This window comes from Enhydra lutris, unplaced genomic scaffold, assembly GCF_002288905.1.
Source record: "Enhydra lutris kenyoni isolate GAN:26980312 unplaced genomic scaffold, ASM228890v2 scaffoldscaffold27, whole genome shotgun sequence".
Lineage (NCBI taxonomy): Eukaryota > Metazoa > Chordata > Mammalia > Carnivora > Mustelidae > Enhydra > Enhydra lutris.
In genome coordinates this window covers 6,182,161-6,207,725 of record NW_019154111.1, presented here as the reverse complement: position 1 = coordinate 6,207,725, position 25,565 = coordinate 6,182,161, and the positions used below count along the sequence as shown (strand labels likewise).

General features: G+C 39.7%; 1 protein-coding gene across 1 annotated transcript in view; it reads right to left on the bottom strand.

Moving 5' to 3' along the window:
• Positions 1-25,565, bottom strand: part of LOC111151963 (diacylglycerol kinase iota) — a 432,202-nt gene that overhangs the window by 64,002 nt on the left and 342,635 nt on the right. Inside the window, exons 24-27 of the mRNA XM_022510212.1 lie at positions 13,846-13,915; positions 12,061-12,101; positions 11,020-11,147; positions 8,620-8,742 (exon numbers count right to left, since the gene is read on the bottom strand). Of these exons, the coding sequence (XP_022365920.1) occupies positions 8,620-8,742; positions 11,020-11,147; positions 12,061-12,101; positions 13,846-13,915 (362 nt within the window). The remainder of the gene's footprint in view (positions 1-8,619; positions 8,743-11,019; positions 11,148-12,060; positions 12,102-13,845; positions 13,916-25,565) is intronic.

Genomic DNA, 25,565 nt, shown 5'->3' with positions numbered 1-25,565 from the left:
TATGGTTTCACTTATTTGTGGAGCATAACAAATAACACGGAGGACATGGGGAGATGGAGAGGAGAAGGGAGTTGAGGGAAATTGGAGGGGGAGATGAACCATGAGAGACTATGGACTCTGAAAAACAATCTGAGGGTTATGAAGAGGTGGGGGGTGGGAGGTTAGGAGAGCCTGGTGGTGGATATTATGGAGGGCATGTATTGCATGGAGCACTGGGTGTGGTGCATAGACAATGAATTCTGTTACACTGAAAAGAAATTAAATAATAATAAAAAAGAATACGTATTTAAAGAAAAATGGCATCTAAGTGCTTTTGTCGCAAAAGACTGTCACTTTGGACTAGCTTTCCTTAATGCCCTAAGGCAGAATGTATTGTTGGAAGGAGAGAGAAATCTCCTCTGTCTTGTTGAAGACTCGAGAATTTCCTGAGAGGCCCTTCTGCTGTTCCATGCTTGTTAAGGGCTTATGAAGGGAACTCAGGAAAAGTGTTTTCCTTCTGCACATCTTGCCTCCGTATTTCCTCATGCTCCCGTTCTGTCTTGTCTCTTTGGGTTGGAAATCCTCAGGAAATCCTGGAGTTCTTTTTCATCCATAAACTGTTGATGGTTTACGGTTTTCCCCTTGCCAACGTTCTTCTCCTCCATCCAAAGAACATCCAAAACCTCCTCAAGTATTCAACTTTTTGATCTAATCCAGAGATCTGACATGCGGAACATGGGGGCATCTCAACGCTCAGGGTTCTGGATGGGCTTCTTCCCCTCCACCCCCTGTCCCCATCTCAACTTTGTGCTTATCATCCATGCCTATAATTCTCTATACTTGCCATCATTGTCTTCTACTTTCCCACTTGTAAAACAGCAACCTCTCTCTGAGGGAAGGAATTCAAGGCATTTTTTTTATTTTAATGTAAACTCCTTGGGTCAAACAGACTTATATTAAAATTTGAAATATATAAATGGATTCCAGAGCCTAATAAAAACGTCTAACATTTAATGGATCATTTTGTTACATTTGTGTGTGTGTGATTAGAACTGAGTTTGCTGCAGTATTATAAATAGACATCTCTATTTTCATTTGACAGAGTAACTTCTCTCTAACATCCCATGTTCATCCATTCATCCAAGAAGCCTGCTTCCCTAGACACCTGGTATACCAGCTATGGTGCAAAGTACTGCAGATATAGAGTGAGGGTCACAGTTTGTCCATCCAAGGAACTCAGATGCTTTAAAGAAGGATCTTACCAACTTTCCCTCAGCCACCATGTCCCTCCAGTGTGAGCAGGTAAGGCTATCACATCCATTACAAATGAAGAGAGAGAGCCCTTCCGGCAATATTTCCTCATGTTGTAATCACCGACCAAACTTGAACGCATAAAGATGGGAAGGCAGAATCCCTGGGCATCATTTTAAATCAAATGAATGTTTAATATTAGAGCTTATTTACCTGACAAGATTTCTCTTCCAAGTGGGTCAAACTGAGATCTGATATCTCAAGAATTCTATTCTGGTGCTGCCCCTGACTGAACTTGGAAATGGAACTCTGTATCTGACTAAAAGGTTTAGGGGCCCCCTCTGCATCACTGTTTGAAGAGCAATTATAGAAAGAATAGAGCAAAATTTCTTACTAAGTATTTTGCACCCCCAAAGGAACAGAGTATTGCGTGCTTGGCTAAATAGTGCGGGTAACAATGGGAGGGAGGTGAGGCAGGGAGAAAAAGAAGAAAGGAAGATGTTTGTCAGATAAACTGGGGCTCTTGTAGCTTCAGTGATTAGGCAAGGAGAATAAGATTTAGACCAGTTAAAGGTAAGGAGGATGGGAAGCAACTATCTTAGTGGAACAGATGCAAGGGACTGTGTCTCTGACCTGACAGCACTGATTTCATCTCTAAGACAGATTCCAGCAAAACCTGCATCCCACTAAGAAGATTAATTTTCTTCCTCTTATCAGATTGTGATGTTTAAAGGATATTCCCAATCACTGCCCAATGATCTGTCCTCCCGATGAGAACTTGGAGCTGTGACAATAAGCACAATTATCCCTTTTATTAGAGTCAGGCCATCACCGAATGTTCCCGAAGAAACTGGATAAGGGTAATAGTTGGAAGACCAGAGGGGAATCTGAACTTCTTACCCCTCCTCACTCCGAGAGTGACTGAGTTTGTGGAAGGGGGCAGTTTCAGGATTATCTTCTTGGTATGGTGGCTCAGAATTTTAGACTATCTAAAAAAGTCAATTTTTAAAGTACTATTAGGTATTTCGGATATCCCTAAATAACTTGCTACTTGTACAAACTTCCTTAAGCATGTATCGTGTAGAGTGATGCTAAACTGAGTACTGAGTACATTCAATTATTCGGGGAGCCTTTCTGGTTATGTAATGATGACAAGCAGATACTTATCTGCTCATGTACAAAGGTGGAAGAAAATAAGCTTGGAGTCCTTAAAAAGCCTCTTTCCTTTGAGGCTAACATTTTCATTATTTCTTTAAATACTCTTTTCATATAAAAACAAAAAAGTGAAATCTGGAGGAAGCAGCAAATTCTATTCCTCTTGTTTCCAGAACACTTTCTGCATCTATCCATTACAGCTCTTAGCAGCGAGAACTCTAAAAATTGATTTGTGGACTAGTTCCCCTTTGAATGTAAGCTCTTCAAAGGCAATAGTAATTTCTTGTTGAGCTTCACATCTTTAGTGCCTAGGTGTGTGGGAGTGTTTACATATATATATATACAAGATTCTCAGTTCCTACCTAGAAGGTGCTCGATATTTATTTGCTCAATACATGAAAGACTAACTGAATGACTCAACCTGTTTCTTAGAATCCCAATGAAAATGATCCGACCAGATACATTATAGTTTTTGATACATTATATTTTTGATAACATAATCTCTTAGAGACTACAGATCATATACCTCCATTATCATACAACTCCATTAGCCCTGCTTAGCTGATCAGCTAACAGAAACTTGTCTAGACACAGATGTTTGGAAGGAATGTTTGCCTTCGGTTGGTTCTCCACACTCTTCCCCCTTGTCTCAGTACCGTAGCAAGGTATTCTATTTTTAACCTGTGTGACCTTTATCTTAGTTCTTTCAGATTCAGGATTTGGAGACATTAAGAAAAAGTGCATCTCTTTCAGTCAGTTTTGGGGGTTTCACATAAAACAAAATGAAACAAAAAGAACTAAAAAAGATTATTCTTTTTCAGAAACTAAATACCTCTCAGTCCCTTTATTTGTTTTCCCTTAACCCATCTGACTCAGGTTAAGTCTGTCCTTCTCAAAAAACAACTTGTTAAGAACATACTAGAGTTTTTAGTCAGTGCTTTTTTTTTTTTTTTTTAATCTCCTAGATCTTGAAGTTGAGAAAAGTCTGCCTTAGGACTGAGATTCTGTTTGCTAAAATTTCAGTTAATTCCTCCCTTACAAATCTTCTGCCAAAATGAAATACAGCCTTGTCACTAATTTTGGTGGTATAATTAATGATGAGAGCAAATGTGTTTCCAGAATATTATTTTAAGTAGAACTTTCTTAAACACTGAAAACATTTTTGCACCTAAGGACAAATTCATTATGGCTCTAGCAGTAGCAATATAAGTCAACTACCTCTCATCAATTTATCTCAAAAGTGGTTCTTCAAGATTGTTTTTTATTGTGTTCACAGGTTTTGAAGACCCTACATGTGTTGTACATCCTTCTTTGGAATGATGCTCTTTCCTAGAGGACCTGTGTATAATTGGACTATCTATACCTTCTTCATAAAATTATAGTGTTTCTAAATGGAGTTACAAAAGGTAACCAGTTCCAGTAATAACAGAAATCTAATTCTATTTGTTCATTCCACCTCACTCTCCCTGAAGCAGAAGGGAGGGTAATGGATCTTAGAAATAAAAGTTAAAAGGAGGAGACAACTCTGAGGAGACCCCCTGGGGGGGGCGGTCATTTGGAGTTTGGAGGGAAAAGGGTCACCTTGAGCAGGTGCAGGCCAGGGCCCATGGAGGAAGAATGAGACAGTAAAGCACCGCAGTTACATTCCTTTCTGTTTCCTGTATCTACTATTTTTAAAGTCAGTCTTTGCAGGATTTTGTCTCTTACCTGCCTATTTATTAAAGAATCAATATTTTAACATTCCAGTCTCAGTTAATCATTTCTTTGTTTTATTCACCTCGTCTGTGATTGCTGTCTTTGTTATTCCTCTTCCCTCTTGTTTCTTTGTTTCCTACTCTGAAATTCCTTTTCTGGTTTATCAAACTGAATGCTTTATTTGTATGAATCCTTTTTCCTTTGATAAGTGAATTTAGAGTCATAAATCATCCTGTGAGTTAGACTTTAGTGGTTTTCTGCAGACTCTGATAGTTATTTTCAGTTCAAGAATTTAAAATTTCCCTTTTGATCTTTTTATATAGTGGGTTATTTAATGTGGTGAACATGATGTTAAACTTGGACTTTCCCTACCTCCAAGCTGACTAGGGCTTTAAAGCTAAAAGCAGCAGATGCTGGTTCTACCTAAAATGTTACCATAATTCTTCAGGCCTTTTTTTCCCACACTTATTTTTCATATTCCTGCTGGGAATATTAAGCAAAGTTGAAACTTCACATACACCCTGCAGCACAGGACCCATGCAGCAGGGGATTCCCTGAATTTTTTAAATCATAAAATAGTAGAAATCACTATCAAAATGGAGAAATAAGTTATGGAGTATTAATGATGCAATATTCTATACCAATTAGAGTTAATTAAAAACTACATATATCGGGGCGCCTGGGTAGCTGAGTGGGTTAAAGCCTCTGCCTTTGGCTCAGGCAATGATCCCAGGGTCCTGGGATCAAGCCCCGCATCGGGCTCTCTGCTCAGCGGGGAGCCTGCTTCCTCCTCTCTCTCTGACTACTTGAGATCTCTGTCTGTCAAATAAATAAATAAAATCTTAAAACAAAACAAAACAAAACTACATATATCAATATGAATACATTTTAAAAATACGACCATTGAATGAAATGGCAAGTCTGAAAAGTGTATACATTATTCAATACAGGTAATGAAAAATAGAGAATACAAACAAAAAGTCCATAAAACGATATATATTTGTATGTTACTGTATGTTGTTTATGGATGGAAAGAAAGACCTAATGAGAATAATAACATAGAACAACATAATATATCAGGGTGCTGGGCACATGAATGCCTTTTGTTAAATTTTTTAGTTTTCATTTAGAGTCCACTTAGTTACCATACAAGTAAAATTAACTTCAGATGTATGACATAGGGATGCAACACATCCATAAACACCAGGTGCCCATCACAAGTGCCCTCCGTCATCCCCAACACCTGTCTCACCCACCCTTCCACCCACCTCCCTTCTAGTAGCCATCGGTTTGTTCTCTATAGTTAGGAAGTCTGTTTCTTGGTGTTTGCCTCTTTTAAAAATTTTTTTAAACTTAAGTTCAATTTAACTAACATATAGGGTATTATTAGTTTCAGAAGTAGAATTCAGTGATTCATTGGTAGCAAATAATACCCAGTGCTCATTATATCACATGTCCTCCTTAATGCCCATCACCCAGTTACCCCATCCCCCACCCACCTCCCCTCCAGCAACCCTCAGTTTGTTCCCTACAGTTAAGAGTCTCTTATGGTTTGTCTCCCTCTGTTTTCCTCTTATTTTATTTTTCCTTTCCTTCCCTTCCCCTATGTGGATCTGTTTTGTTTCTTAAATTCCACATATGAGTGAAATCATATGGTGTTTGTCTTCCTCTGACTCATTCTGCTTAGTATAATATCCTCTAGTTCCATTCACATCGTTGCAAAGGGAAGGATTTCCTTCTTTTTGATGGTTGAGTACTATTCCTTTGTATATGTATATATACACCACATCTTCTTTATCCATTCATCTGTCAATAGACTTCTGGGCTCTTTCCATATTTTGGTCATTGTGGACACTGCTGCTGTACATACTGGGGTGCATGTGCTCCTCTGAATCACTATGTTTGTATCCTTTGGATAAATACTGAGTAGGGCAATGGCTGGGTCATAGGATATCTCTGCTTTTTAACTTTTTCAGGAAACTCTATACTACTTGCCTCTTCCCCTACCCCCTTGCTCATATGTGTAATTTAAGAAACAAAACAAATGACCTTCCAAATAATTTTTCTACTTATTTTGATTGGGGCAAATTTAATATATACTTAGTAATTTTTAAAAATAAATGTCTATCTTTTAAAAAATTTCAATCTCTTTTTAAAGATTCCTCAGACACTTTACAAATGCTAAAAGAAATAGAAGCCAATATAAACCTTCCTTGGGCCACAGGGCTGTGGGCATCCTGCCTCTGCACCAGCCCTTCAGGAAGATTGTGCATATGGTCAGAAAAAGCATGAAGTCAAAAGTCAAGCCAACCTGACTCAAATCACAGTTTCCACTCTTATGGTCTTGTGTCATCCACGATGAATATTTTAAGCTCAGTAAGTTTAAAAATTAAACTGAGTAAGCCTCAGTTTGCTCATCTGTTAAGCAATGGCAAGATTTAAAAGTCATTAGAAGAATTAAAGACGAGTCAGCTCTGGCACAAACCAAGTAGGAGATATTCTATCAATACGAATTATTACTAACATGGTATGTAATATCTGTGTGTTACATGATTGAATTATTCCATAACTGCAATGATACCTCTTTGCATCAGAGGTGATCTCTGAAGGAAATAAAGAGATGTTCTTTCGAAGGAATCAATGGATACAGCAATAATAATAAAAAAAATGAAAGAATTAATGGACAAATTGGGGTAAGGTAAATCAGTGGTAAAGAATTAATGGACAAATTGGGGTAAGGTAAATCAGTGGTAAAGCCACTGATTTAAAACAACTGTTTTATTATGCTCCTGTATTCCATGAGTCAGGGACTCAGGCAGACCCTGGGGGAATGACTTGTCTCTATTACACGATGTGCAGGGATTCAGCTAGACAGACTCAAAGGCTAGGGATGAGCGTTTGAGTGTTACTTGGCAGGAATAAAATTTTAAAAGTTATTCGCTCTAGTGCACGTAAGAGCTAAGGTGGTATAAATGAGCAAGACAACTGATGGCTGCAAGTAAAGATCAATAAAAAATTAAGAGAAATCTCTGAAAGGATAATATAACCCGAATGAAAAACAAGAGTTGATTTTTACAGAGAGTTTCAAGAACCTGGCTATTACAGAAAGTAGTATGTTTATTTGTGATTTGGAAAGAATATTTACTACCTTGGAAACAGTCACTTCATATATCATGATATACACTTTAATATACTCCATGTAGAAAACCAGGGAACAGGAAACCAGAGTGAGATCACTCTCTTTGGAAATAGCTTGTGTGTAAGAACAACTATAATACTCATCTGGTTTGTCTAGGCATAATTTCTATGTCTGTGTCTAAACTCTAATTATCAAATAAATCTGCCCGCAGCTAGATGGTCACATTTTTAGCCATCAGTGGGGTGGCTGACTCATCGTGGTTCACAAGCATCAATTCTATATAAAAAAAGAAATGGAAAAATACCCTGAGTTGTAAGCAATCAAAATGTGATCAAGATCTAACTTCGTTTGATTAAAAAGGAAAATCGACAGTAATTAACTTTTTCCTTTCTATTCTTCACACAACAAAATAAGAGATAGTACAGAGAAACAATTAAACGAAATCGCCTTTTGCCCCTGGCAAACCTTCCCACCAATGAACCTTCCCACCAATGAAATATTTAGCTCCAGATTTCTCACTTTCCCCCCCTCATCATTCCAAAATTGCTGTGGTCTTTCTTTAGAAGCAAGGACTCTTTGGTTAACCCTAGATTTCTAAGACTCTTAATCTTTTATTTTATAAAAATTGTAAGACTATACAGTAACAAGGCCATCATCTCTATTCAATTAGGACCTTGGATAGGATTGGAAATGAGCCTGTATCATGAATTGCAACAAACTTGCACAACCTCTGAGATGGGCTGAAAGAGTGTATCCATGACCAATGACCTCACCTAGAATATGCCCTTGTAGGGAAATATCACAGGGAGAAAAGAGTCCCCAGACATAAATGTTTTAACACTGTCACAAAAACCCCAACATTCACCCTCCTTTCTGACTACGGTCAGACCTCAGAAGAAAACACACCCACCCTATTCCCATCTAGAAACAAACGTTGCATCATTTACCCAGAGACCCTGGGTCACAGAAGCGGCTCCATTTCGGCGAACAAAACCATCTGACTGTACTACTACTGGAGACCCGTGAAACAGAATTATAACAGCAAGCGGAAATGTTTCCACAAATGAAAAAACCCCGTCCCTTCCAAAGTCTTCATGATCTCTCTCATGTGTGTCTTTGCCATGTGGCAAACACAGGGACAGCTAGGAAACCCCGGGTTCCAGTAAAGCAAACACTGGTGAGGTTCAAAGTATTTCTAGATACCCAAAATGCAAAGTGAAGCTCCACCAGGAGCTCGGGGCTGGGAAAAGTGAGCCAAGGGAATAAGATGGGGAAGCACAGGAGACAGCAGGAGCACCACTGAATACAGACCCCCGCCCCCCTGTGAGGTACCGGGCAGTCCTCTCCCAGGGATCGCAGGGGCCAGGGGTGCACAGGGAAGGGACAGAGAGCGCTCTTACTGTAGCACACGGGAGTGGCTGAAGTCTCTCAAATCTGAGTTGTCATACTCCGGGGTTCCAGTTCCCAGCCCGCTGTCGCTCAGCATGCGCTTCCGTAGGGCGGGGTTCCACCAGTCGGACATTCTGGGAGAAAGCAGGGCACCAGGCATGTAGACGTTCAAAGCCAGCACGGGACTTCCTCTGCTCTGTCTCAAGATGATTCTTGTGAGATGGGCAACTAATCTTTACTGGGTATGTCCTAGTTACATCTTCACACTTACTCTTTAATTTTCTCAAGTATCATGAACTGTTTGTGTGCTTCTGCCCTCTACAGATGAGAAAACTGCCTTTCAAGATGAAGTAATTTTAGGGGCACCTGGGGGAGCTCAGTCCCTTACGCATCTGCCTTGGGCTCAGGTCATGATCTCAGGGTCCTAGGATTAAGCCTGGCATTGGGCTCCCGGCTCATCGGGAATTGGCTTCTCGAATCATTCTCTGTATGTGCATGCTCTCTCTCAAATAAGTAAATAAAATCTTTAAAAAAAGATTAATTAACTTCAAATGTGATGTAAATAAGAAGTAATGGAACCTGATATAGAAATGGAAATGAGGAAATAATAAAGCCCATCCATTTTCACTGCTTTCCTGTCCTTGTTCATTTCCAGGAAGGGCAACTGATCAGAAATAAGAAAGGGACTGATTGAAGTTCCAATGGATTTTCAAGCTACTTTGGGCTACTTCATTTTTGGAGCTAGGGCTAAGAGAGGATTAACCCAGGACAAAGCCATTTCTTTTGGCCTTTAGTTGATACAGAGAGAGGGCAAAGAGGAGCGCAAGTGTGGCAGAGCAGGTTTCCTCTTTACCAGATCAAAGACAGCAGCCCAATTCAGGCTGGGCAAGGGGACAGCGAGACTCTAATGCCCGCTGCTCCTACAGGAGGACCCAGCATCTCACGTGCTTTCCCCACAGCGGAGAGGCTGGATTTGCAGACATGGACTGTGAAGACAGGCTTTTCCAACACCTTATGGGACACCCAGGGATACATATCTGAGATTACTAGCTCTGGCTTCCTCAACGCAGCCATATACCTGCCCCATCCTGCCATTTCTGTCTTCTCTTGACTTGATACATATCATTGAAATCAGCTGGCAGAGTGAGAAATATTCAGAGATGGCAGCAATGGCCAAATAAATTAGTGCCGAGGAGTAAACAGGCATAAGGTTACCTCAAGTGAACACGTCTACATACACATATAGACAAATATATACGTGTGTGTGTGTCTGTGTATACAATTCGCAAATGCTATTTGAGTGCATGTGTGTGTGCACTTTCCAGGGAAATCCTTATTCTAACTATTTGACGTTCATATACCAGTCAGACATCAAAGTTCATCAGACTTTACAAGGGCAGAAATTTTCATTTTTTAAAATTTCTGCCCTGTTGTTTCCCAAGTGCTTAGACTAGTAGCTGGTGCCTAAAAAGTTCTCTAAATAAATATTTTGGAATTGCTGAAATAACCTAGAAAGCCTAATAATATTCTGGTGGTTCAATGTAGTGATTAAATGCATGGGTTTTAGCATAACACCTGGGTGGGACCAGATGTCAATTCTGCCGTTCATTTTCTGTGCAATATGGGCAGAGCTGAGGACCCTGCTGAGCCTCAGGGCTGGTACATGTGGATTTAGGGTAATAAATACCGGTACCAGAGGTGCAGGGGCACTGCGACAGGAAAGTGATGACGACGATCACTGTAATAACATCATACTGAGTGAGCGTCTACCAAGTGCAAAGAACAATCCTAATAACTCACATGTATCAATTTATTTAATTTTCAAACAATTCTCTGTGTCGGCTTCATTTCCATTCTACAGAGCTTCGGAAATAAGCCCAGAGCACTTCTGATGATTCGGTCGCTATGAAGGGGTGGTAGGGATATAAGAAAGGCATTTGGGATCGTATGTGGCTCATAATAAGTGCTTGATAGTCATAGTTATTATGATACCATCTATGTCTCACGCTGCCTGGACATAGCAAAAAAGGAGGAGGAAGTGGGGGAGGGGAAAAGGAAAGTCAAAAATGACTTGTGCTCATTTTCCTTTGGATAACACAAGCATTGTAGCTACATATGCACAAATGCAAACACTAGTACTTTATAGTCTGGTAAGAAATGTGGCTGTGGTGGATAAAGAAGGCTCAGACATGGTACAAATCTTGGTGGGAAAGAGTAATTCTCTGCAGCCATTCAAAAGACAAACATAGAATGGGACCAGTTATCCTACACGCTAATGAAACACAGCAAGAAAACCTGTATTTTAAGATAGCTTGATGTCCCTGGAAATGTCAAAGGAAAAGCCACATCAGACACAGATGTCGCCCTGTGGTCAGCCTCCCTACCGTGTCACCAAAGAAGGGCTCGCTCACCCCGAGGCCTGCTCCACGACCAGGTCGGGCATTCCTGGAGGTGTCCCCGCCTGCTGTGACAACACCATATCTGGGTCCAGAATAAAAATCTCGTCTTGGGAAATCTCCATCACAAAGTGCAAATGTTCCTAAGGAAGAAAAAGAAGTCTGTCAGAGGACTGATAGGATTCTCAAGTCTATCATCTGATCAGGGACTAAACAAAGCATCCTTGGTCCTGAGGGGTAATGAAAGTCTACGACATATCAAATGACCACGGTGTGTTTTCAGAGGCCCAACCAGTGGCCATCCATCCCTGAAGTGACCTGGCAGCAAGAGGCTGGTGAGGGAAAGAGGTGAATCCCTCTTGGTTTGGGATTCCTGCTTGACCGGGATCTCATCGGATATAACCAGAGACGGGCTTGCCTCTTCTTCCCAAATACTGTCAAAGAAGGAACTCCCCACCCGCGGCTTGGTCCAGCATGACTTGAGCGATTAAGCTGGACTTGGACCCCCGGGATCCAGCCAGAGCTAAGTGCCATGATTAACAACTGGTTTTATCACTGGGTTCCATACTGTATTATTATTTCTTCTCCTTTCTCTTTTTTTGCAGGAGAATTTGGACAGCAGGAACACTTATTATCATTGGGCAGAAGCATTTTTTTTTCTCATTATGGAACTCCGGGAAGTGATGAGTTGTAAGTAGCATAAATATGCACCTGGGCTGTCAAACTTGCTAACCAAAATAAACCTAAAAAGCCATAAAACAGAGCTAGGAAGTAGTAAAAGTGGCAGTGTGCAAGAAAATTTAGAGTGCAGGCTGGTGATAACATCTATAGGCCTAGTTATTTTCTGGGCCTCAATTCCAAGGTCAAATCTTGAGTCCACAAATCACAAGATGTGTGAAGACAAATAAAAACCCTCATAACTTAGGCTATGAGTACCATTCTGGAACTGGTACATGTTTAAGGGTTTACACTAGAAAAATGTACAAGATTAGCTATGAATAAAGTCTACTGATTTGGCAATTTTTCACTTTTACAAATAGGCTCAAGAAGGCTTACCTGAGATCTGTCTATTCGGTAAAAGCGATCAGCAGAAGTTGCTAGGAAAAAAAAAAGTATATGGCATTCAGAGTCCTGTGATCTGGCGCCCAATTTGCAACTTTCTCTCCTATTACGCCATTCAAAATCTTTACATTCAGTCCTGCTGGCCTACTGGCCAGTTTCTAAATTTAGAAAAACCCAGAACTTGCATGTCCCCTACAGCTATGACCAAGCTTAGAAAGCCCTTCCCTATTACATCTCCTGAACCAAATCTCACCCGTCTCTTAAGGACCAACTTAAATGCTTCCTCCTCTGGGAAACATTTTTCCATCCCATCCTTCCCTACTCCAGACAGAATTCATTGCTCCTACCTTTGCATATTCGCATTTTGTCTATACTTCTTGTAGACACTATCTTCATAAATAACCAGGGGACAGTTTAAAGATCTGTGTTTCTTTTATTCTTTTATGTTTCCAGACATTAGCATAGGACCTTAAACAGAGTCGGGACTCAATATGTATTTATTAAGTAAATAAAGTTGGGGGTGGGGAGTAACCGTAGGTAGCTAGACTTCCCAAGGAAGCGATTCTCATTTTGAAAAACAAACAAACAAACAAAAAAAACTTGAAGATACAGAGCCAAGGACCACATCTGGTATTGAAAGATTCATTTCACTTCAAGACTGAATCCCTAAGCCATGTCTAAAGAAAGCCAAAACTGTAAAAATAATTATTTAAGCATTCCTAAAAGGGACTGGGCTGCATCTGTGGTTAGGGGAAGAAAATTGCAAACTTTGGGTTTGTAGACACTGTTTGATTATTCTTAATACTCGAAAGAATTATGTTCCTCCTCACTTAAATCTACCTAACAGACTCCAAATATTATAAATAGATTTTCTACAAAGTACATAGTCCTAAAGGGAGTAACTCAAAATGCAAACAATCATTCAAAAATCATAAATATTTAATGAGTAGCTTCTCTCCAAAGGAAATGAGCTGAGAAGGCAATCACAGTCCCTCCTCACTAAAAGCAACAGGGGAATAAAGTCTGTCTCAGAAGGACCTATTCTACTTTGGTTCTTTTTAACCATAAATGTGATCACCTTTTGAAGGTTTTTATATCTATAGAATATAATAATATCACACTTATAATTTCATCTAAGAATGTATATAGAACAGACTATATATAGAACAATTCATATAAATTTCTAAAACTTTTTCAAATATAAGTTGTTTCCCTGGGAATTCAGGAAAAAAAAACCACATGATTGTGTTTCTCATCGCGAGGGAATAAAGGAGCTGGAGGAAAGTAGTGTAAATTATCTTCAGAGGTAGGCAAGGAGCTATTAATGAAAATCTAGGTCATGATTCACGTGGGTTAGATCTGATATAAATACAATTGTTCACCTTCATAGTACTGTTCCCACATTCACACATCCTGTTGCCCTCTTGCCCACATTTATGTCCTCTCAGATGTATCCCAGATCAGCCAAAGAAATGGTTACAGTGAAAACCACATGTCCACATACTAGGTAGTCAATACACTGGGCAGTAGATAAGGAGATGTTTTGCAATATGGTAGAAAAACTGGATTAGGCAGCATCTAGGGAGTGAGAGGTGCTCGCAGTGGAAAATGAACCCATAAACCAATCAGAAAATAACTGAAATCACTATCACACAGACCTACATGAGGAGTTTCTACATAATCCCTTGGAAAACCAGGGTCCACTCCGTTCCGTCTATTGGTGCCTTGCCCTGCTGTTTCCGCAATCCCCACCGCTCCACGAAATAGAGAAACACTCACCGTCTAGAAAGCACCACCGTGGTGAGAGTCTCTGAGCTGAGAGTGCCCTGGGGAAGGAGGTCTCGTGGTCCTGGAAAGAGACACATTACATCCTCCTGACTCCATTTGAATGACCGGAGGGATTTAACCTCAGTGTACTATATTGACTACTTCTGTGAGCAAGCATCCCTTCCTAAACTGAGCACCGGTGAGAGGCCAAAACATATTTCTATTAGAAAGAGAGGCTGTGCTTCAAATTACTTCACATAGAAACTTCTAAAACAATTCCTATGCAGAATTTCCAGGAAGTTTTCAACTCTTCTATTAAGTATGCATAGATGATATAAATGGGGACATTTACCTGGTTTGGGAATTTCTTTGCTTTTGTGAAGCTGAGGAACTAGGGGCAACTGGCTGTCATTTACACTTTGGTTCCCCACGTAGGTATAAGGAAGGCACTACACAAAATGGGGAGGAGTTGAGGCTCATCTACTGGCTGACATGGACTCGTAGCGTCTAAGAAACACAAGAGGCCATCCATCTACATGGTCAAGTCCCCTTAACTAGCGGATCATCTGTTATATAAGCAATTTGTCTCCATGAAAGCAAAGTAAATCAGCATCATATGTTGAGGCCACCATTACCCCAACCTTATCCATTGAACCTGACTCCAGAGCAGCGTACAAGGAGGAAGAATGTTCTGCCAGGCTGGCTGATGACAAAATCCTCTGGCCAACACGGACTTAACCAGCGATACCCTCATCTGCCTTAGCATTCTCTAGCTTTCTAGCGTCTAGGATGCCGCATCCTCCCTCCCTCTCATGTGTGATCTCAAGGCCATCTGCCAGCCTCCATCTTCTCTCCTTCAGCCTTAGATAAAAAAAACAGCCTTTCCTGTTTAAAGCTGACCACTTCATCTAGTCTCCGGACTACCCTCTTCTTTTCTTTTCTTTTCTTTTTTCTTTTTCCTTCCTTCCTTCCTTCCTTCCTTTCCTTCTTGCTTTTATGTCTTTTTATATCTATATTTTTACATCTTTATTTCTGCATTCTTACTGAAATCTTCTCCCCTACCCAGAAATTCATTGTTTCTGCTTTCAATGGCTCCCTTTCTCTAAAACGAATTTCCCTCAGTTGATCCTGTTACATCTTCTGAAAATTAATTTCTCCTTCCTTGCCCTGACAAACTCTCGAAGCATGCCTTTAGTATCTCCTCCCTCCAACCACCCCTTAGCCATTTTGGCCCGGCCTCTAGAAGGCTGGCTTCTGATGTTTCATTCTTCAAAAGCTGCCCTTTGGAAGGACTAGCACCCTTTCTGACTGAATACCACTCCCAGTTCCCAACATTTCCAGAAGTCTCTGAACCTTTAATTTCTTAGTGGAATTAAGGCCACATCACAGAAGAACAGACTAGGGAACTGGCAGATTGAAAGCAGAAGTTATTATCTGTTTATAATTCCAAACTTTCAAAAGCTAAAAATCTCCCCTAAGAGAAACTCTGTCCATGATAATTAAAAAAATAAACAAACAAAAAGCACATTCTTGTTTACAACTCAAGACTTGGAGCATTCTAGCCCTGGCTTATAATGAAATGGAAATCGTTGACAGAAATAGGACAAATGAGGAGGGACGCTAGGTCTCTGTGGGGAAGGCAGTGGGAGTGTGACCCATATTAGGGATTTGAGATGTTCTAATAACGGGAGCATCGCTGGAGTGCAGCTCGGTATGTACGGGAGGCAGACGGGGGAAGGAAACAGGAATAACATGGGACAAACAATAAGAGAACTAATCAGCGGTTGCATGGACTTCTTTGGTGTTTTGTCCAGACTCCCCGAAGCCTCACTTGCTCCTCCGGCAAACCTATGCTTAGATCAGTGGTACTCCAAGTGTGAACCGTGGGACAGCAGCATCAGTTGGGTACTTGTTAGAAATACAAATTCCCAGGTGCCACCCAAGTTTATAGAAACCCTGGAATGGAACCCAGTAATCTTTCAGGTGAAGGTGATGTATGCCAGAAGTTTAAAAGCATGGACTTAACAAAAGGGATCCATTTTATTATTAGAAACCTTGACTATGTGGAATTTTTAATATGAATGGATTCTGCAAATTAAATAATTGAGAGAGAAAAACCTGGTCTCAGGTCTGGCACCAAAATTTTATATTTACATGCATAGAATTGATAGAGCCATGGATAGACAGATAAACATACACCTCTATGGATGTATATGTAGCTGTGGACACTGATGTTTCTCTCTTTCCTAAACCAGTTTTGCCACTCTGCTGGTTGCACTACATAAAATCATGACATGTGCTCAGTACCTATTTGTATCAAAATCACGTTTAACATTTCGAGAAGTACATTTTGACATGTGATAAATTGTTTTTAGGAAACTTAAGGTTCTTACTGTATTTTTTATAAAACATGTAAAGTCACCAACATGTCAGTTTCGTGTCAAATGTAGTAAGTCAAGAAATTCAGATGCGATTTAAAATATTTCGTGCCAACTATAAAAGCTACTAAATAAAAATAGTAAACAGAAACGTGGCTGCCTTCTCTAGAAATAAAGATGGTGTAGACACCAAGGGCAGTTTCTGAAATTTGATGTCAAATGTGCTACAGAGAGCCCCACACAAAAAAATCAAATTTTCCCAGGTAAAAATCGACTCTGAAAGCCCGCAGAAATGCTTAATTTATCATTTTAAAAACAGAAAAATGAATAATGTTATTTCTGGAGTATTCAAATTAGAGAATATTGGATATTATTTCATCTCATTTAATAAAATGCAGATTGAAAAAAAATAAAACAGAGATTGATACACTCCCTCAGCCACGTGACTAGTTTACCACAGGCAGACAAAATAATAGTGGCCTAACTGTATACATTTTAATGCATGAGTGTCCGTGTGTCACAAGAGTTTTATGCATGTGCCTATTTACCTTGTGTATTTTCTATTCATTTGTTTTCTCTACACCTTAATTCACAGGCATTTGCTATAACTCAACTTCCTTAAAGAGGTTTTATTTAAAGAGAATGTTACCAGTTGGCTCTGTGAAAACGCATTGTGGCTGCCAAAGAATAGAGACCTTTGAAACACTTCAAACAGGTTTAAGTGGATCCTCAAGTAAGTTCAACGAGCCTTAGCTCCCTGAAATTTTATGCTAAATTCAGTGGGTCTACGTGCAGGTGTGTATGTCACTGCTTTCCATAGCTTATCAAAGTGATCTGAAATCCCAAGAAGCTCATGAGAAAAAATGTCATTAAAAAATAATTGAACACTTTCTTGGTCACCTGCAGATCAACCCGGAGTCTTAGGAGATGGATCCAGGTGTGCAAGGAAGGTCCTAACTTCGCCAATGTAGCTCCCCTGAGCTAGGTTTGCACCCTCTCCCTCCTTTTATGGCGCTCCTTCAGCCTTGTTCATAAAAAAATTGTCATTTCTTAAAAAGAGAATTATTAATATAATAAAATCCTATATTAAAAAGCATTTGAGGAGTACCTGGGTGGCTAAGTTGGTTAGGCGTCTGTCTTCAGCTTAGATCATGATCTTGGGGTCCTGGGATCGAGCCCTGTGTTAGGCTCCCCACTTAGCAGGGAGTCTGTTTTTTTCTTCTCCCTCTGCCCCTTGTGCTCGCTCTCTCTCTCTCTCAAATAAATATATATATATATATATATATATATATATTTTTTTTTTTTTTTTTAAGAAAAGCATTTGAATTCCGAAGTAAAAATGCAGTTATTACCTACCCCAACCTGGGAAGGATTTATAATGCAATGCAATTAAACTACATATTTCAAAAATTTCAAAACCTCAATGAGATACCACATCACACCAGTCAGAATGGTTAAAATTAACAAGTCAGGAAATGACAGATGTTGGCGAGGCGAGGATGTGGAGAAAGGGGAACCCTCCTACAGTGTTGGTGGGAATGCAAGCTGATGCAGCCACTCTGAAAAACTGTGGAGGTTACTCAAAAAGTTGAAAATAGAGCTACCCTATGACCTAGGAATCGCACTACTGGGTATTTACCCCAAAGATACAGCTGTAGTGATCCAAAGTGGCACGTGCACTCTAATGGTTATAGCAACAATGTCCACAATAGCCAAACTATGGAAAGAACCTAGAGGTCCATCAACAGATGGATGGATAAAGAAGATGTGGTGTACACACACACACACACACACACACACACACACACACACACACACCATGGAATATTATGCAGCCATCAAAAAATGAAATCTTGCCATGTGCAATAACATGGATGGAACTAGGTGGAATTATGCTGAGCGAAATAAGTCAGAGAAAGACAAGTATCATATGATCTCACTGATATGAAGAATTTGAGAAATAAGACAGAGGGTTATAGGGAAGGGAGGGAAAGATGAGACAAGATGAAACAGAGAGGAAGACAAATCATAAGAGACTCTTAATCTCAGGAAAGAAATTGAGGGCTGCTGGGGAAGGGAGGGGGGGTAGGAGGAATGGGGTGGCTCAGTGATGGACACTGGGGAAGCTATGTGCCATGGTGAGTGCTGTGTAGTGTGTAAGACTGATGACACACAGACCTGCACCCCTGAAACAGATAATACATTATGTGTTAATTAAAAAAAAAAAAAATAGAATGCCCTGTGGAAGTCATGTGAGTTAGAATGTTTAGTTTTACCTAAGGCATCCCACTGGTGGGTGTTGTAGAATTTTTAAAGAAGAGTGAAATAGATGTAAAGGCATACATAGACTGGGCAATTCAATAAACATGTCAGTTTTCTCCAGAAAAATTAACATATTAAAAAGATACATAAAAGCAGTCAAGTCTCAGCAAAATTTTCCCCTTGGATCTAATCTGGCCCACGCCTACATATGCAGATGAAAGGATCTCACTTGCATTAGGACCTACAAGTTGAATATTACCTAAAATCAGTGTTAAAATGACGTTTCCATGCAGCAGATGGACAAAATGTAAAACATACCCACAAAATATACCAACAACCTATAAAGTAAGACAGAAAAAAATCCAGCTAATCAGCACAGCTGGGTGCTAGGACAACATCTAAAAGATCCAAGGGAGAACAGGAGGTAAAGAGCAGGTGAAGGAAGGAAAATCTGGTCATGGCTGAGGTTGTTGTATTTTGACTGAGTTGAAAAACTGAGCCCAAAACTACTTTTAATGAGAAAGTCTGCTTTGGAAAACTGATTTTGCGTGTGTGTTCCAATACAAGTTTATTTGTGGACACTGAAATTCAATTTCATATAATTTATATGAATTGTAAAATATTCTTTTGGATTTTCTCAAGCATTTGAGCATCTGAAAACCATTCTTAGTGCATAGGCTGTGCAGCAGACTAGATGTGACCCTTGAGTTTTTTAGACCTGTGGTTTCAATCATTACAAGACTGCTTGTTTTGTGATTATATTACATTCCGATTTCATAGAAATTGTATTCCCCAACGGGCCCATTTTTTAAAAAAGCTGATCTTGTGAATCATCATGTCATTGCTGTCCCATCAATGGTTGTGATGTTTGATCATTTTTTAAGTAGAACTCGGGAAGAAGATATCCCACAGCTAAGATCATCCTTTATGCTGAATCTGGTCCATATACTACAGGGGACTTTTCACTTGTAACCCTTTAGTATGAAACCCAAAAGACAGCAGTAGAGAATCAAACTATAAATTCTTAACATCTAAAAGTTAAGTGGCGTAGTGGTGGTTTGGAAAACTCCTATTGTTGTAGGATGACATCAGACCAAGAAATGAGGTGACAAGAGTGTCTCTGTCCTGGAGGTGTTTAGGAAAGGCAGCTCTATGGAGGAGAAGGAATAATAGCGAAAGGGATGGTATACGGTCCAGTTCAAGTGGAGTCTAGAGACAGTGGAATTCTGGTGGCCGAGAGCACCAGTTTGTGCCCAGGACAGTCCTGGGGCCTCACCACCTACTAACTGAGATTTTGGGCAAATTTCTTATCTATTCCGTACCTTGGATGCCTCATTTGTAAAATGGCGACCATGGTATCTACTATAAAAGGTTCTTCTGGGAAATAAATGGAAGGACATGTGCAATGTTTAACCCATGGGGCAGCACACGTAGATGTGCTGATATCTTTATGTTACACTAGTAACGCTGGGGCAGCTGGGACTTCTTTTATTTTTATTTTTTTACCTAAAACAATTCTGACCTTTAAGTGCCTTTGGGGCTCATGGAACACAGGCCACACTTCAGACTAGATCATTCAGATGATGCTATGGCAGCACAAAACTATTTTATCCATAAACATCTTTGTGCTCGAAAACAGAAAACAACAGGGACAGATTTGTATGGGCAGACACAAAAAAGAAATAACTCAAACTAAGGCTGAACTCAGGCCATTGCTGGTTTGGTGCTTGCCGCCAACACCTCTTTTTTACCTTATCAGATGCTAGAGAGTTGCCTCAAATACAGGGTATTGTTTTCAAGGCCGAGTGCCTTCTGTTACCAAAAGTAGTATTTTTCAGAACACTGCACTTGACTGTTCTCTCCCCATTCAATAATATTCCCCATTCAATAGTAACTGTGCTTGATATTCACTTAGTTTCACCAAAATTGTTATCTTTTCTTTTATCTTTGTTATCTTTTTTTTTTATTGCTATCTTTTTTTTTTTTTATTTCGATGGTCAGGTGTCACATTACTCTCACATTACTCTTAATCCTTTGACACAATTATATTCAGTCTTTTCAACTAGTATTGATGGGAGCTAATGAAGTGCAAGGCATGTGAAGTGAGAGTCACAAAGGAGAACGAAGCATGGGCCATGTCTTCAGAGGGTGTCTACCGCACTAAGAACCACCGGGGTGCCTTCCAGTTATCTTCTCCCCCTAATTTTGGAGTTGCTATGTATCTGATTTACCAGATTACAACATCTTTTTTTTTTTTTCAAGAGACGGCTATTTTAATTATGATTTTATTTCCTAGCTATTGTCAAAAGCCATTGATTCCAGGAGAAGGATCTTGAGTCGGCTGCCCACAGAACTGGAGCCTGGTAATGAAAACAGCAGAAGATATTAATAGCTGGGAAAGCACACGGAAGGGTCAGCTCACATTTAAGAAGGTTCTTTCCTTTCAAATCTGAAACCTTTGGTCTGGGCCAGCGGTTTTCAGGCAGTCCTGACACTGATAGAGAGCTAAGACCTGTCAGTAGGTGCAATCCTGAATCATACAATCTACTTACAACAAAGGCCAGTGGCCATCATGTCAGCACAGCGGTAGGTTGTTGACTCTCGCTCTCCTACATCCCTTCCTGCAACTTTAAGTCTTCCACCTACGGCTCCCACTCAGACTCATCTCCATTTTCTGGAACTGAAAGATATGCGACAATCATCTCGACAAGCTGTCAACTACTTGGAGAATAACAGTGGGTGACTGGTAAACCTTCCTTCCTTTCTTTCCTTCCTTTTATAGTATGCTCCTTTTTTACTTCTGAGAATTTTTCACAAACATAACTATTTCTGTATTCCTTGGTGGTTCTGTATTAAATAAAATTTAGACCACCAGTCTTTTTATGTTATTGTCTCTACTTAATGTTCTATGTTGGGAAAAATATCCCCTTGAAGCCTATGTATGGAAGAGATTACGATCAAAATTCACAGAACCTTCCCTCTTGGTTTTGGGGTCACCAGGCCACTACCACAGAGTTCATTTACGAATATTAGGCTAATATCTTATGTGGGAGGTTGATTTGAAGCCATATTCTTATGGCATATCCATTCTGTCACTAAGAAAGCCGTATAATCTAGCCCCATCTGCTCTCCTACAATCTATCCCCACTATTCTTCTTGAACTTCTTCTTTAGAACCTAAAAGTGAGCCATAAATGAAGAGCAGAGGCTTTGGGAATTTAAGTAAATTCACACAAGTACCCAGCCATTCAGAGGTAGAGTCACAATTCAAATGCAGTCTCCTTTACTTCAGAGGTTATGATCTTATATACTCTGTTTTATAGATTCTTGAGGAATTAGAATTAGTGGGGGATTTTGAAGAATGGATGGAATTTGTGTAGGTCAAGTTGGACAGAAGTTGTGTTTTGACTCAGCTCATGCAAAAACATGAAGAAAGCAAAAGCCAGAATAATCTTAATGGTTATGAACCTTCCTTTGACTCCGGCATTCCAGGATTTTTCTTAGTTTCAGCTTTCATTAACTGTCCAACTAATCTTCCATACTTCGTATCAGAATTCACAACCTTTGGGTAAATCAAAATTTTTCCTCTCTCAAATTCTCCAGTCACACTGCTGGCACACTTTCCCCTCCCTTTGTCCCATCTGCTTGAGAATCCCACAGGAATGCAGCAATCAATGAGAACAATAGTGGACCACAATTCAGAGTGGAGAAACTGAAACAAGATTCATATAAATTCTTATTAAATAAGTTTCAATAACTTGGCTGTGTTGCATGGTTGTCATTCTCAACTCCATACGAGTGACATAGTTGCTTCACATGTGACGTGATCGTCACTGCTGTTACAGCTTCATTTTTGAATCTGTACAGCTCTGCGTACTACAACTTTGTTTAGAAAAACAATGGCAAAAGCTGTACATAACCTAAATGTCTATCCAGAGAGACGGGGTTAAATAGATACCATGGAGTAGAACAGTAGTTTTAAAAAATTGAGTTAGAGCTTCATTTATTAGCAAAATGTAATCGTCATAGTATACTACTGTTAAAAATAAGTTGTGATATAATAGAAGTCTATATAGTGAGTGTGCAAAGAATGCAAATCCATTTTTATTAAAAAGAAAAAAACAAATGTGTATCCTTCTATGTCTATGTGTATAACTTTATATAGAAAGAAACTTTATATGCAGAAAGGTACCAAAAGGTACACACTAGAAAGATATCATCCTAAGGTCTACTTTGAGTGGGGAGTTAAAAAACAAAGAGAAGTCTAGAATTATACACAATCAGAAAATTAAGATAAGCCAGGATTATAAAACCCGGCAGACTTCACAACACAAGTGGCAAATGGAAGTCAAGAGAACCTTTTATTAAAGGTTACATCAAACCTTATATCAAGAGGACCTTAATATCAAAGACAAATGCATATGAAGAAGGATTAATATTGGAACAGGAATAAAGAGTCTTGAAAAAGATTTCTCTGTAACTTAGAGCCATGGCCCATAAATGTGTATAAAGAACTTTATTTTAACTAATGGTGACCACATAGGTGACCAGGTGACCAGGATTCTTGTACTTTCTACATCTTGTCTACCCACGCCCCTTTTTCTCCTACTCAAAAAAAAAGATAATCAAAGTATGAGTGATGGTGATGTCAGTAGAGAGGTCCTAGTGAATTTGAAATAATTTTGTTTTAAATAACTGGCATTGTTAACATATTGTGGGTGATGTGCCCTGATCAGGTAAGCAGCTGACTGTCTCCTCACACCGGGCCTGGCACACAGATAGAGTAGGTGACCATGGCATTTAGGAACCCTGGATTCAGGGGCGGCGGGAGGGTCATGAACAGTTCAGGGCAGAGGAAGAATCAGACTGGAGTTGAAAAGGGGAAATGAGAAAAACAAAAGAGCCCCTCCCAGAAGGGTGAATACCCGCCCCGAGGGTAGACCTTAGACTGGTGGCCCTGCTAGGGTGAACACAGCAACATGCGCCTCACTAAGCAAGACTGGCCGGAAGTATGTCTGCTTTGTGAAGACTGCACATTAAAATGAATGTAAAGAGACTTAATTTCTGATAGAACCAAAAATGAGCTGAAAATATGCACCTTTCAAAACCGATCTGACTATGTAGACACTTAAGAAATGCACTTGTGTGAGCGGGGCTTGGTGGCCGGGGGAATTCACGTAAGTCACAGAGCTGTGCCACCAGCAAGGACATGGATGCTTCTGGTGCTAACTCAGGACTTGGAGTCCCTTCACTCGTCTCTGATTACATAATCAACTCTACAATCAACCAAAGAGATAAGAGACCTGCTCGTTTTGTGATGTTATTTTTCTTCATATAAATGGTGTGATTTAGATGAATATGACAGTCCTTGTTCTATAATGTAGGCAGAATCATATCACCTTGGACATACCAGGCTCCTTCCCATTCTAAATGTGATAATCATGTAAAACTGCATGCTCTTTAAATGAATAATGTAACAAATTTATTTCAAAAATCCCTGATATGTGAATTTTTTTTACTGTATGCTAATGGAAAATCAGTTTCTCAGGCTAAAAATACAGCTGCATGCCCAAAAGCAAACCTGTTATTTCTCATATATGTATTTAAAAGTCAACTGGCATCAGTTCTATGTAATTGATAAGGAAATTACCTGAACCACTGTTTGGCACGCGTATGCCAAACTTGCCCTTAATTTACTTTCAATTACTCATAGCTGATGCACACATAATTTAATGAAAGCCCAGCAGCCCCATTACACACTCCAGTAGGTAATTCAATTAAACAGTATTCACCTAGCATTTAACTATACGATCACTGTGAATGAAATTTTTTCTCTTTCATAAAACTGAGGGAAGATGTAAAAGACAAAGAGGAAAAAGAGAAGTCCCTCTGGACTGGGAACCCCTATTACATTCAATAATGTCCAGTCAATAACCACTTCACTTGTACATCGATCTCTCGTTTACACACCCACATTTCTCATCTGCCTGCCCAACCCATCTACTCATTCCTTTGGTTTCCATTCATCACCAAGTGGATAAACGTATCTCTTTATCCTTGGTGAACGGACCCACCAGGGATGGGTAGAAACTGTGTGTTTACACCTCTCCGTCCAACTATAAGCCTCCTTGATAGACTTGCTACTATTATTTTTATCTTTCAAAACTCTTTCTCTTCAAACCTCTCTCTCCTCAAACTACCCATAACTCCTACGGCAGCTGAACACAGAAAAGGGATGCCCATTCCCAAAAGCAGCTTTGAACAAGTGAAGAAATAATGACGGTGTGGTAAAAGAGGAAACTGAGAGATAGTATAACATTCTTAAGAGCTCTTTTGTGTGAGAATGTCCTCTATCAACAACTACTCTGTGTGTCTGTGCGAGTCTGTGTTATTAGCAGTAATGCCTTCACTTGCAACAGACCTGGCCCTAGGCAAGTCTTATTTTAATTCTTTATTTGATCCATTTCTGACAGCTTTGATCTAGCCCAAAGGAACCACACTTTACTAAGTTCCTAGCTAACCCCAGTCCTTCCCTGAGACTAAATTAATTCCCAGGATGACTCCCTTAAACTAGTTTCAACCTATCCATTGAAAGACTTCTAAAATCCAGAAAACAAATTAAGGAGAGAGATGGATAAGGATCGTCAACATGAAGAGAAGAGAAATAGATCAAGTATTTATGAGCAAAAGCTGTTTGCCTACGACAGTGCTCTGATGGACTATATAGACCCCTCTCCCAGAAGATCAGGTCATTATGTAAAATGGAGAAAAAGGATCAGAGGATGAACAAATTGATACAGACTCAGATCTGACCAGGAATTTTTTCTTATGGAAGTGAAAGACACTTCTAAAGGATGAAAGAACTTTTTGAAAATGGTATATCTATTTTGAAATACCCCAGCCATTCTAATGTTAGTTTTAAGTAAATCAATTCTTAAAGAGGAAGAATCACCTGGATGAATGCCTTTTTTTTTTGCAGCTACCATTGAACCCTATTGTAGTCTTTAAAAGCTCAGATGGTAGCTCATAATATTCTGGAAAGCACACTCCTGTGTGCCAACTACGTCAGTCCTCCCTGGAACACACACTGTGC